Source organism: Hippopotamus amphibius, chromosome 1, assembly GCF_030028045.1.
Source record: "Hippopotamus amphibius kiboko isolate mHipAmp2 chromosome 1, mHipAmp2.hap2, whole genome shotgun sequence".
Classification (NCBI taxonomy): Eukaryota; Metazoa; Chordata; class Mammalia; order Artiodactyla; family Hippopotamidae; genus Hippopotamus; species Hippopotamus amphibius.
The window spans coordinates 194,002,190-194,015,196 of record NC_080186.1 but is presented as its reverse complement, the minus strand read 5'-3'; the positions used below and the strand labels follow the sequence as shown (position 1 = coordinate 194,015,196).

Below are 13,007 nucleotides of genomic sequence, written 5' to 3'. Positions count from 1 at the left end.
GTTCTGTGATACTTGGGAAATAAATGGATGTCATGAGTATGAAAGTACTCTGTAAACTATAAAACACCATACAAATGAAATTTATAGGGCTTTTTATTTAGTATTTGAGTTATGATTATTTACCATTTTAGGCTTGAAATCCATTTTTCACATTGTCATATTTAAGATGTGTGTTTTGTGTGTGTGTTTTCAGATAATCACAAGGACTGCTCTGGTGTCTCCTTACACCTCACACGCCTGCCGTAAGTACTGCTGTTATCCTAGCAGCGTGACAACTTCAAGATCTTCAAGAGCTTAAAAGTGGGAAATCCGCTATGCTCGTTATCTATTGCCGTGTAACAAATTATTCTAAACATAGTGGCTTCAAACAACAAATATTTATTGTCTCAGTTTCTTGTGGCTCAGGAATTAGGACACAGCTTAGCTAGTTGCTAGGCCTGGCAGTCTCACGTAAAGGCTGCAGTCAACGTCTTGGTCAGGGTTTCAGCTATCTGGGGACTCACATGGCTGTTGACGGGATTCAGTTCCTTGCTGGCTGGCTGGAGGACTTCCTCGCTTCCTCCCCATGTGGGCTCTAAACAGGGCAGCTCGCAACATTACAGCTGGTGTCCATCACAGCTAGCAAGAGAGAAAACAAGAGAGTATGCAGGAAGGAAGCCAAAGTCATTTTGTATCCTCATCTCAGAAGTTGCTGAATACAATATGTAAGTCTGATAGATTACCACAAATAGTTACCACAAATCTCCATACTCTGAATCCAATGGAGAAAAAAGTAAAAAAGTCATTTTTGCTATATTTAGTTCATTAGAAATAACAAGTTACTGAGTCTGGTTACTAGGTCCAGCCCACATCAAGGGAAGAAGATTGGACAAGGGCATGTATGTCAGAGCTGTAGGTCATTGGGAGCTGTCTAGGTCAGTATTCTCCAGAGAAACTGAACCAATAGAATGTATGAGAGAGAGAATGAAAGAGAAAGAGAACTTGAGAATTACTTTAAGGAACTGGCCCACACAGTTGTGGGATCTGGCAAGTGTGAAATCTTCAAGGCAGGCTGGCAGGTGGGAAATCCTGGCAGGAATCAATGTTGCAATTTTGGGTCCAAAGGCAGTCTGGAGGCAGAATTCCTTCCTCTTCCTGGGACCTTAGCCTTTTCCCTTAAGAGACCCACCCACATTGTGAACCATAATCTGCTTTACCCAAAGTCAGTGATTTAAATATTAATTACATCTTAAAAAATACCTTCACAGCAACACCTGTGACTAGTGCTTGACCAAACAACTGGGCACTGTAGCCTAGCCAACTTAACGTATACACTTAACCATCACGGGAGCCACTTAGAGACTACCTTCCACGTTTACCATGCCACGAAAAATGTGTATTTAGCTATTTGCCCAAGAAAATGTTACTCTCAAGAAAAGATATATATTCTACCTCTTTTTCCATACTATTTTATTTTAATTTTCACATGAATCATAGTTTATAGACCAGTGTATTGAAGTATACCTTATTTTTCCAAGACAATAGTTTTGGCTTTTCAGATAGTTGAGATAAATATTACTGTTTTCTGCAGACAACCTTTAATTGCTGGCATGTACCTTATGATGTCTGTTGACACTGTTATACCAGCAGGAGAGAAAGGTGAGTAATGATCTTTCAGAATTTCCCATTACCTCATTACCTAATCTGTAAGAATGGATTTACAGTATATTTTTTATAAACACTTGAAATGACCAATACTTTGAGTACCTGAAAAATAAACGAATTCTTTGTTATCCTTGGATTGAAATAGAGTTTTGTATTATTCCAAGCCAGTATTTTATTATTTTAGAGTTTTTATGCTAAGAATTGAGGCCTATGGGTAGGTGGTGGGTCACATAAATTAAAGAATAATTCTTGAGTATTTTACAAATCAATCATCCATCCTTCAGATGCCACAGACAAATTTCATATCATGCTGTGGCATAAACTACTGCCACAGAATATCAGATTCAGAATCAAAAGTTAGCACATCCAGTAGCAACTCAAGTCGTTGAACATAGATTTACCGGGCTTATTTCTCCATTTGTAAAATGGGGATTAATAATAGCTGATTTCTCCTAAACTTACAAAAAGCTATTGGAATAAGTATAATATTATTTATCAATGTATCTTATCTGAAAGTTTCATATTAAATATTACTCATTTGTTTTTACTGGGAATCTTTTAAAGTTAATGACAAGTACGATCTCTACTTTTCATTGGCTTATTTTAAAAGACATTTATTGAATAGCTACTACGTGTTAGCCTGTAAGGAAGGAAAACTATATGAAATGTTTCCTTCTCTACAGGAACTGTCAATCTAGTTATCTTAGGTGTTTGTAATCAGTTTTTCAAAAATCTTTCTGTTCTAAAAATAAAAACCAGCATTAAGTTTTTTCAACTGCGTAAATTTCATGATAAAGATATCTAATTAAGGCTATGTTTTCACTGACAAGGTATGTTGATTTGGCCTAGTCATTTTGTTTATGAGTGAGATAAAATATGGGGGTAAGTGGTTCTTAACTCACCTTAGTAAAGTAGCTGGTGCATAATCAATGCTTAATATCTGCTGAGTACATGAGTATGTGTTTACTCAAAACCCCCATGCTTAGCTACTTGTGACTATACATACTTTTAGTCGAGAATAATGTTATTTTCCAGTTGAATAGTGACTTTTTTTCTGTGTTTTCATTTCTAACAGTGGTGAATTCTGATATTTCATGCCATTATAAAAAGTATCCAATGCATGTCTTTGCCTACAGAGTTCACACTCACCATTTAGGTAAGAACTTTACATATTAAGTGATATACCATTGTGCTTGCTAATGTTATAAATGTAAATTGTAAATTATATTTGACCTTAAATCTGTTTCAGTGAAAGAGATTTTGTGCAATACCTTGAAATTGTACATGTTTTTTCATCATATTGTTTTCATTAAAATGCCTAGCATTTGGGGTTCTGAAAATATTTATATTTTATTTTGAAATAAAACAAATAATGCTTTTTATTTTTCTAATACCTTATATAATTATAATTTGTTCATTACAGGTAAGGTAGTAAGTGGATACAGAGTAAGAAATGGACAGTGGACACTGATTGGACGCCAAAGCCCCCAGCTGCCACAGGTGTGTAGAATTTAGTACAATTTTGAGAGAAAAAAATATTGATTAGCAGGTAGTAAACAACCTTCATAGGACCATTGTGAATTTCTCTAGAATCTAAACATCTCTACCTTTACTGTATATCTAAGCTGTGTATAAGCTCTTTTTTTATAATTTCCGACTTGATGGTTTCCTTATCAGTTCTCTTAATATTTCTAAACAGGGTGGTGAAGTGTGTGTGTGTGTGTGTGTGTGTGTGTTCATTCTCTCTACCCAAGGTGCCCCAAGCCTCATGTTATTAAAGCCTGTGGTTCTGGGTTTTATTGGTAATTTTAAGGAACCACTGTATTTGTCTTCTTTGCAGGCTTTCTACCCTGTAGAACACCCAGTAGATGTTAGTTTTGGAGACATACTGGCAGCAAGATGTGTATTCACTGGTGAAGGAAGGACAGAAGCCACACACATTGGGTATGATTTCACAAATTCCACTATTTAAAATGATTTTATCAGGACAAGGCCTGAATCTAGGTGATAGTTATCTCCATGGATGAATGGCAGGCACAGTTTTCTCTATTATGAAAAATTACAACAAACTATGGCATTTTATGATTTTAGAATTGATTGATTTGGATAAACTCCAGAACACGTGCTTATTTTTTCATGCTTCCTTTCTTCCTGCTTATTCAAGAGCTTAAGGATCACACCTCTACATATTATAATTGCTGCAAAGTGTATATTACTTCCTGTACATCTTAAGAAAGAAAAATGTAATGATTATGAGTTTTTCTCTCAAGTGTCCTTTTGCCCTGTGTTCAAATTTAGGTGAATATATAGGTTCTGCATGTAATAGTGGCCCTTAATTACTCACAACCATGATTTTTTTCTACCTGGTGAAACTTTTATGTATTCATTGTTTTCCAGATGAGAAGCAAAATGAGAATAATACTATGCAGTACCTTTTCCATAAGAGAATGTCAAACTTTTAAATAATTTTCAAAATACTGAGCTGCTTTAAAAGAAGTATATTTTATCACACCAAGTAATTTTTTCAAAACACTATGAATTCTTTCAAAAAAGATTTACCTAAATTAAAAATGAGAGATAAAGCCTCTTATCATGTTTTTTTGTTAGAAGAGAACCAAGGAGCCTCCTTTCCATATTAAACTAGGTTATAAAATATTTACTGATGCCACTGAGAAGATGGAGCTTTAAACCATTTATCTTTTGATCAAAGAGAAGTTACAGAAAGTAGGCATCTGAAAATATGTATTAGATGCACAGAAGATGATTCTTATGATGATAACACTAGCTGTTGTCAGGGGAAACAGAAAAGCTACTGATGCAGGTAAAAGAAAAAAGCATCCGAGATGGTGGAATAGGAATTTTTATGTCAGTCTAAAAGGGTTTTATATTAATAAGCATCAATTTTAAAGCTAAAGATAAAACAGATAGAAAAAAGTTATCAATTTATACTAAATGTTTTTTTTTAACTTTTTATTTTATATTGCAATATAGGTGATTTACAATGTTGTAATAGTTTCAGGTGCACAGCAAAGGGACTCAGCCGTACATATACATGTACCCATTCTCCCCCCCAGCTTTACTTTTGGATGAATTTGATAAATTTGGGAAGGAGACTTAAGGAAAGCAATTAAATTATCAAGTTATATAAAATGGTAACAAAAGCATTGACAAAGTAGACATAATTAGATTTAAAACGTCTAATAATTTACTTATTAATAATCTTTAAATACATGAAGTGTAGAGCCTCTGGAACTTTACTTAAATGCCATTGGTTATTTTATTAACCTTTGAAATAAGCAAACAAAGGAGTGAAAAAATCCCTTTTAACACATTCCTTGTATTAGTTTATAGGTTTAAATATGGAATAAGTGGAACTTTTTTGCTTACAGGTCCTCTACGATTTGGAAGGGCTTGTAACTTTGGGAGGGCCAGATTCTATCCTTTGAGTATCCTCTGTGAGGCAGTATCAGCCATAGAAACTAATGACTTGTTACAGTACCAGGATGAGAGGCCAAAGCAATCTCTAGGGGCGTCTTTCAGTTTCATGTCCAACATAATTCTAGTCTTTTTTAAAATGTGCATTTTGCTTTAAAATAATACCCTAAAATGACTATACCAATCTATCTTCTTGTAAACCTCAGGTAGCTAAAGGAAATACCACTTTGTAATACAAATGAAATAGAAAGAAATTATAGGAAATTAACTTATTGGGTGAGTCCATATTCTGAATATTTAATTTATACTAAGGAAGCAGAAATTTTTGAATAAATTTAAATATGAATTAAATTCTCATAATAATGCAAACCATTCCTATAGCCCTTAATATGCTTTCTAGTAATAATAACAATGCATGTGTTTTGTAAAATAAAGGATACCACCTCCATTGGGTACTGTAGAATCACAATTGAGAATGTAACCAATAAAAAGAGAAAACTAGTATTTTTATGATGTCTTTTAAATTAAATGATACTCCGTAAATCTCTTCCCTCTCTTCTCTGTTCCCATCTAACCCCCAACCCACATACACAAACACAGGCTCCCACTGGTGCAGGTTTGAGCCCCGAGCATGAAGCTGATTTAAGCACAAGTTCCACTTATTCAAGGTCACATGGGCCCAGCAGACACCCCCTCCAAGCGCTGGAAGCACAAGGGCTTCAAGTTTTTACCCTTCTTGTTCTGCAGCCACCTGGAAACTAGGTTTTACAGGAAAGTTGTACCGTCAGTGGCCTAATAGGAAGATTTTCAGTTGAGTGATTCTTCTACCCAATCCTAGCTTAACTCTGTATTAAGCTAGAAATTTTAGCACTGGAGAAAACTTAGCATAGGGAGAGCAATCATAGTTAACTAATAAAAAGCACTTAAAAAACTAGAGACAGGTTTTTCCATACCAGGGATTCACCTCAAAATATAACCATTAAAAAGCGGATGAATTTAAGGCAAAATATATTAATAAATTCATTTAATGGTAACATTTTTAATCCAGATATATTGTATTTCTTTTTGGATAGTAAATATGAGGACTATATCTTAGGCAAAGTTGCACTAATGTATATTTTGACAATATAGCACTAATTAACCTACAAAGAAGCAGTATTTTGTATCTGACTGCATTACATATTTTATATTAAACATGATGCTTCTCTAAATTCATTTCAAATGTTTAGTCAAGTTTAAACAACAACCCAAAAAAGACTTTGAGTCAGCCAAATAATTTGCCATAAAGTATATATGCTAAAATTTAAAATTAATTCTTGAGAATTGGTAGATAAAATTACCAGTTTGGTCCATTTTGTTGGTCATATTTTTCGTTGGAAACCAGTTATTTCATATACAAATGAGAAGGTCCAATAAATATTTTTAATCAGCATTTAAAGTGTATTATATGCAAATAAAGATATGATCAGTAGCCCCTTAATGTCAAGTTTTAAAGCACCATGAAACCTCTTAGGGAACAATTCAAAGCTTTGTAAAATAACTTCTCTCAAGTTTTCATATTACTTTCCGAAATTAGTCTTTTACCGTCATTGGTTATTTTCAAGTCCAGCATCTGTGGAGTGCACGGGGCAGGGGCTAGGGGTGAGGGAATCACAGAATGGAATACCGCTGTCTGAGACATAGTCATGGTGTTCCACATGTGGGTTTTTACAAATGATACATTTCAGAATACTTGATACTTTCTTAAATGTCTGTTGTATATCTTTATAATATGAAATGATATATTTTTATAAAATCCCTGATAGATAGATAAAAGAAAGATAAACAGATAGACATAAATATTTTTCAGAAACGCTGTAACTTGAGTTCGTAATAATGACCTGACTCAGCAGTATGGTGTATTAGGGGTAACAGGTTTTGCTGTAATACATTATACCATTTGTTAAGTTAGATGATTCATTCTTCCTCATTCAACAGATATTTATTGAGGGTGTACTATTTTCAGGCTCTCCACACTTTGTCAGATTTAAAGCTAGCTGTTATAAAAGAAGTAGTTATCATTTAAGCACCTTATTATGCATGAAGAGGAAAGAAATACACCTCTGTGACTTGCGGATGTAGATGGCAGCCGTCATCATTTAGGGAATCACATTAGGAAATGTTGAAAGGGCCATTCAGTGGAGAAGTTGCAGAAGTCTGAACACAGCCTTCCTCCATACTTTGTCATGTTAACAAGCTTTAGATTGACACAGTTGAATTGCGTATGTTGTTCTCTATGGAAAAGAAGGGTAGATGTGTCACAATTCTCCCTTAGGAACATGGAAAGCAGTTTGGTTTAAAGCCAGATATTTTTTGAGTGAAAGAAAGATGAATATGGAATCAAATAGGCACACGGTGTTGCTGGTGCTAAGGATGATTTGCATCCTGCGGTGGTTAGGATATGATAGTTTCCCTGTCAGATAGGAGCTCAGAGTTACTTTGACTACAAGTTCAATTACAGATAGAAAGGAATAAAGTATGACTCTTTTCTTTTTCTTCAGCTGTTTTATGAAATTTTCTTGGTGATTGCAAAGATTCTTAAATTATTTAATCAGCTCAGTAGTGTATCATAGAATCAGTACCTTAAATGAGCTATCTTGGTGAGCTGATTAGGCTGTTTCACAAAATCATATGTGTTTAGAGATGAACATGGGCATAATGTTCCCAAACAGATAAAATATAGAAGGATCTCTCCATGAGTTAATTGCGAGTTTCATTTGTTATTTTGTAAATTTATTCAGTTTTTTTCCTCTCATTAATTTGGGAAGGTTTCATTTTGCTTTTCTTCTCTGCACAGTGATTTAAGGTTTTCTAAGCCAGGACCATGTCTTAAATTCCCTTTTCCCTCATTTCTCTCTCTTGATCTATACCTTTTTCCTCATTTTTAATGGGGGAAGAGAGGATAATATGGTGGGAGGCTCTGGCTTATTACTTTGGCACCAGCCATTCCCTTTATAGCACATAATTTTCTGACCAAACTCCAAAGCTGTTAAAATGTAATTCTTAGCAATGGCATTTTGACATGTGAAGATGTGTGTAGTGAACAGGTGTTTGTTTGGGATGGCACTTCACTCTTTGCTTATATTTCATGGGAGAGGCAATTACACTGACAGGTATCAGATTCAGAGAGTGAGAAGCCAAATTATTTTCGAAGCATAAACAGAGCTTCCCATAGCAGGGGCTCATTCCTGTGGTCTCTCAGGGGCTCTACATTTTCAGAGCTTAGAGAAACCACATCCCTGTTTAGAAAAGATTTTTCTTTTTTTTTTTTTTTCTTCCCTTGCTGATGTCATTACTGTTGCTATGGAGAGGAAATAAGTGCTGCATGACATTGCTGGAAAAATCAACACTGACGTATTTCTGTACAGCAAATAGTCCACTTCAGAGCTTGCTTTTTTATTAGTAAAGGCTTGCTAAAAATTGTCAGAACTGATACCAAAAAGGAAATGTTCCTTTGCCCAAACCACCTTGGTATATAGAAGTTTTGTGAAGGTGTACCTAAATATTTCCTTCCTAATAATAGTGAAGAGAATGAACTACATAGTAACCCATGTGAATTGAAGAAGAAGAAAACATGTTTTATAAACTCTTAGGCATGATTTATATTATTTGAAACTTTTTTCTTGGAAATAACCACCCCACTGATTTAAAATCTGTTTTTAACATTGAGTTTCTCAGTTGTACAGTACTGCCCCATTCGGGTCTGACCCCTTAGAAGAGATTAGGCCTGATTTCATTTTTTATCATTGCTCAGGCATTCTTTTCTTTCCTCCTATAGAAGCCAAGGTGCTCATTCAGATATCAGAGATAAGTTTATGATGTCTTAGTATCGACACATGATTCTTGATTCATCTCACCCTGAGGAATTAGACAGTTAACAAAAACAAGATCCCAGACTCTCAGGGTTAGATGGAAAAAGCCATTTTTATATACACTTGTAAATAACATATGATATTTCTGTTGAACTGTTTTGAATTTTATTGTTATTAAGTAAATAATTAAGATTTTCCATGAGAAAAATATTTTTCTCAATCTATGAGTTTTAACAAATAGAGGAAGGACTAAGGAATAAAAGGATTTAGAAGAGGAAACAGCATCTCGTTGCAACTAAAATTGCCATTTCTGTCTGTTGTATTTGGCGATATCCATGGAGTGACTGCAAAAGGGTACTCCATTATTAAGTGGAAATATGCCTTTGACAATGTGCTTTTCATGTTGAAAACTGTGATGAGTTTTAATGAAAGCTATAAAATAAATGTACAATATTTCCAGTTTCGAATCCATTGCTGGCAGATTTACCGGTTGCATTTTTCTTGCATTAAGAATGTGTTTTATGTGAATGACTGATTTGTTGTGTCTTTGGGTTTTTTTGTTTGTTTGTTTGGGTTTTTTGTTTGTTTTTTGTTTTTTGTTTTGTTTTTTGTTTTCTTGCCTGCAGTGGCACATCTAGTGATGAAATGTGCAACTTATACATTATGTATTACATGGAAGCCAAGCATGCAGTTTCTTTCATGACCTGCACACAGAATGTCGCTCCAGATTTGTTTAGAAGCATACCACCAGAGGCCAATATTCCAATTCCTGTGAAGTCTGATATGGTTATGATGCATGGACATCACACAGGTAAAATCGGTGTTTAATTTAAAGCAACATGTAATTTTGTATTCTATATTTTCTTATGTGTCTCACTTGACTATATGATTAATATTTAAAGTCATCCTCCTTCTGTCAAACAATCGCATGTGTACACATAATCTGATTCCCTCTTTTCCCTCTTTTATCCTCTATCTCCCCTCCTGACTTGCCCGTATCAAAACAGTTAAAGTGAAAACTCTCAACTGGTGATGAAACAGATTTGTTCGGGACCAATTCCATAAACGTAGATCTTTCTTCATTTAATTTGTGTTTCTAGTTTCCTCGTTTCATTCTTCTCATAACCAGTAATGAATTATGCAATTTATGAATTTATATCCCATGTTCTAAAGAGTGCTACAGTTTGCCAATGAAAATGGTTATCATCTCGGTCCATACCCTAAATTATCTGTTTAATGATAGTCTCTTCAAGCAAAAAACAATTCTTGATTTATGAGGCATTACTAGCCTTAAGTCTTTTTGGTCTCATTCTCAGAATTGTTCTTTAACTTACTGTTCATCTGCAAAATGGTCATACTGATTGTCATTTCTTTAGTTAAAGTTGCAAAACCCGCATGCTTCTTTATTGGATGCAGTATGCTGAGACTTTACTGAGTATTACAAGTTCAATCTTAATTCCAGAACAACTTCTTTTTTGTTTCTATAGGAAATTTTATAAAAGGAGTTAACATAGCAATCAGGTCATTTATTAAAATCCTGATTTATTTACAAAATGTACCTTAAAATGTTCTGAAAATATCCTAAAAATATTACTAAATTCAATTTTTTAAAAAATACAAGCAGTCTTATTAATGCATCTTTAAAATTCTGTATCATGTATATATTACTGAAAGGATAGTTGATCTGGTTATTAAGTCAGAGTCTGGTACTTGGTAATTATGGTAGAGTTTTTTGTGCATTAGAACATCTCTACCATATAAATTCTTAATACCATTGTTTTTATGAAACACAAGACTCTGAAAACATTTTTATGTTGATAGCGTATTTCCAATAAACTGTTTGAAGTATGTAACATACACTGCGAATTGATGCTCAGATCTTTTGATCCTTTACAGAAACAGAGAATAAAGATAAGACTTCTTTACTACAGCAGCCAAAACGAGAAGAAGAAGAAGTGTTGGAACAGGGTATGTATGCTTACTTCTGTTACTAGGCCTATAAAAGTATTCATCATCCAAATAGGAAACCAAATTTTGAAGTTGTTGAGATATTTTAGGTCTTTCTTTATCAACCTAGTACCTTACATATTGCTGATTTTATATAATACATAATTCATGAGAAAATGGTCAACTGTTGCATTTTGGCTTTGAAAATAAAATTCATTAATGTAATTTAGTCCCATTAGATTTTTATGTCTTTGTTTTATCTTATTTAATATTGTAACTTTTAATATACAGTGCAAGTAAGTGCAAATATAATTGTTAGAAATAATCAGTGGGCTGCGTTTGAAATCTTGTGACCTTTAACATTTACATTCTTGTATGTTTTTTATGGTGTGTTCATTAACTATATTTGAGGTTCAAGAAAACAAGAAATTAAGAATGAAACCATATCGTGCCTCTCTTTTAAGTCATTTTTCTCTGCCTTCAATTAAGGTAGGGGGAATTATCATCTTATACATGTGTAGTTTTGTGCTAAGTTGCCATCTGATGAGTTAAGAGAGCTTCATTCTTCCTCAGTTCTATTTATTTAAAGTGGTAATATTTGATGTTGTAGGTCATACACTGCATGTGCTGGCACTGAAAATTTATTCTCCTGAATCTTACTTCCTTGCCAGTTTTTGGAAGATAGTACTTTGTGTTAGGTGTTGAAGTGTGGCATCAAGTCATTTTTGGCCTAAATGTAATATATTTTAAAACATTAGTTTAATGTTAAAGCAAACATACTTCTAATGACAACATAAAGTATGTAGGAAATAGATAGGATTTTTCTATTAGCAACTTACAGAAATTTGTGACTCTTTGGGTACTGTAAACCACTATAGGAATTATTTAAAATGTGTTCTATTAGGTCTAGGTCAAAGATATTCTTCTTGCACTAATAGTATTTGCAAAATTAAAAACTCAGACTTTTTAAAGGAAAAAATGCATTCTGAAAGGGGAATCGAGTAAACTGTAATATAAAAGTTTTGAAATTCTATAACGTATGTTCTATAACATTTCATTCTAACAACGTGGCTTAAAAAAACTTAGCTCAAAGTTGTTTCTATTTTTGTATTAAGTCAAAAAAAGGGAGATGCTTTGATACTAAGTAATTTATGGGTTCATACTAAACTATTGAGTATGGCTTAAAATAGCTAAATTTATCAATCCTGTGTGTATTATTTGTAAGGAAGTCAATAATTGTAGCCTAAATATAGTAGTTTTTTAAGTGTTTACTGTAACTGTCCAGAAATTTAATCAGACTTAAAATGAATTATTTCAACATTGTACACACTGTTTGCACTGTATGTCTTTGAAATAATTGGAGTCATTTTAGAACACATTTCCAAATACCAGCATATGTGGTACAGTATGGAATGAGACCACTATTTAGTAGATGAAGCTTGTGAAATGTTTCTGTGGAAACTGAAGCTGGACTGTGTTTTCCTTTTGAAATTGAGTTGATCAAGGAAGACATTGAAACTCAGGTTTTATTAGCAGAAGAACCTTAAATGTTAGGTTTAATCTGTTCTTTCCAAACAGTAGGATTTTAGGAGGTATCATATATTCCAAATCTTTTAATACACTTTCATATATGCCACTCATTTACCCTTTTGTGTTTGATACCATATACATATAATATTAAGAAGTTTAAATATACCCTTATACATGTATTGATATATTGGGCTATATACCCAGTATAGTCTTAATGGTTTCAGAGAAGAATTCTATGGATACACAAATTATTTTCCTGTAGTTACCATTTTGTTCCACTTATGAATAAAAATGCTGTCAAGTGATTTAACTTGGGAAGAAAAAACCATTCGTCTGACTCAATTTTTGTACTGCAGAAAATAGGCTCTAGCATTCATATGTTGAAATTAGTGGGTCCATCAGAAAGTCACCTCCTAGATTATGTGAAGACAAATACCTCACCAAAAGCCATTTCAATAGCCAGTGCAGCCTCTCTATTATTCTACTGCCTTTTGGGGATCACCAGCCTGGAATTTAAAGAGAAATATAGAAATATTCCAAATGCATATTTGTACACATAGTCCATTTGATTCGCTAATGAGCTCAATCTATCTCCTTGCA

The 13,007-nt window shown here is 33.7% G+C and overlaps 1 protein-coding gene across 14 annotated transcripts in view; it reads left to right on the top strand.

Moving 5' to 3' along the window:
• PAM (peptidylglycine alpha-amidating monooxygenase) overlaps positions 1-13,007 on the top strand; it is a 275,420-nt gene that overhangs the window by 210,260 nt on the left and 52,153 nt on the right. For all 14 annotated transcript variants that reach the window (XR_009054246.1, XM_057738350.1, XM_057738340.1 and 11 more), the window contains 7 exons: positions 194-242; positions 1,571-1,638; positions 2,720-2,800; positions 3,068-3,144; positions 3,485-3,588; positions 9,557-9,741; positions 10,827-10,898. Coding sequence is in view for 13 of the 14 variants with exons in the window: in XM_057738350.1 (XP_057594333.1) it covers positions 194-242; positions 1,571-1,638; positions 2,720-2,800; positions 3,068-3,144; positions 3,485-3,588; positions 9,557-9,741; positions 10,827-10,898 (636 nt within the window). In the remaining variant the exon portion in view is untranslated. The remainder of the gene's footprint in view (positions 1-193; positions 243-1,570; positions 1,639-2,719; positions 2,801-3,067; positions 3,145-3,484; positions 3,589-9,556; positions 9,742-10,826; positions 10,899-13,007) is intronic.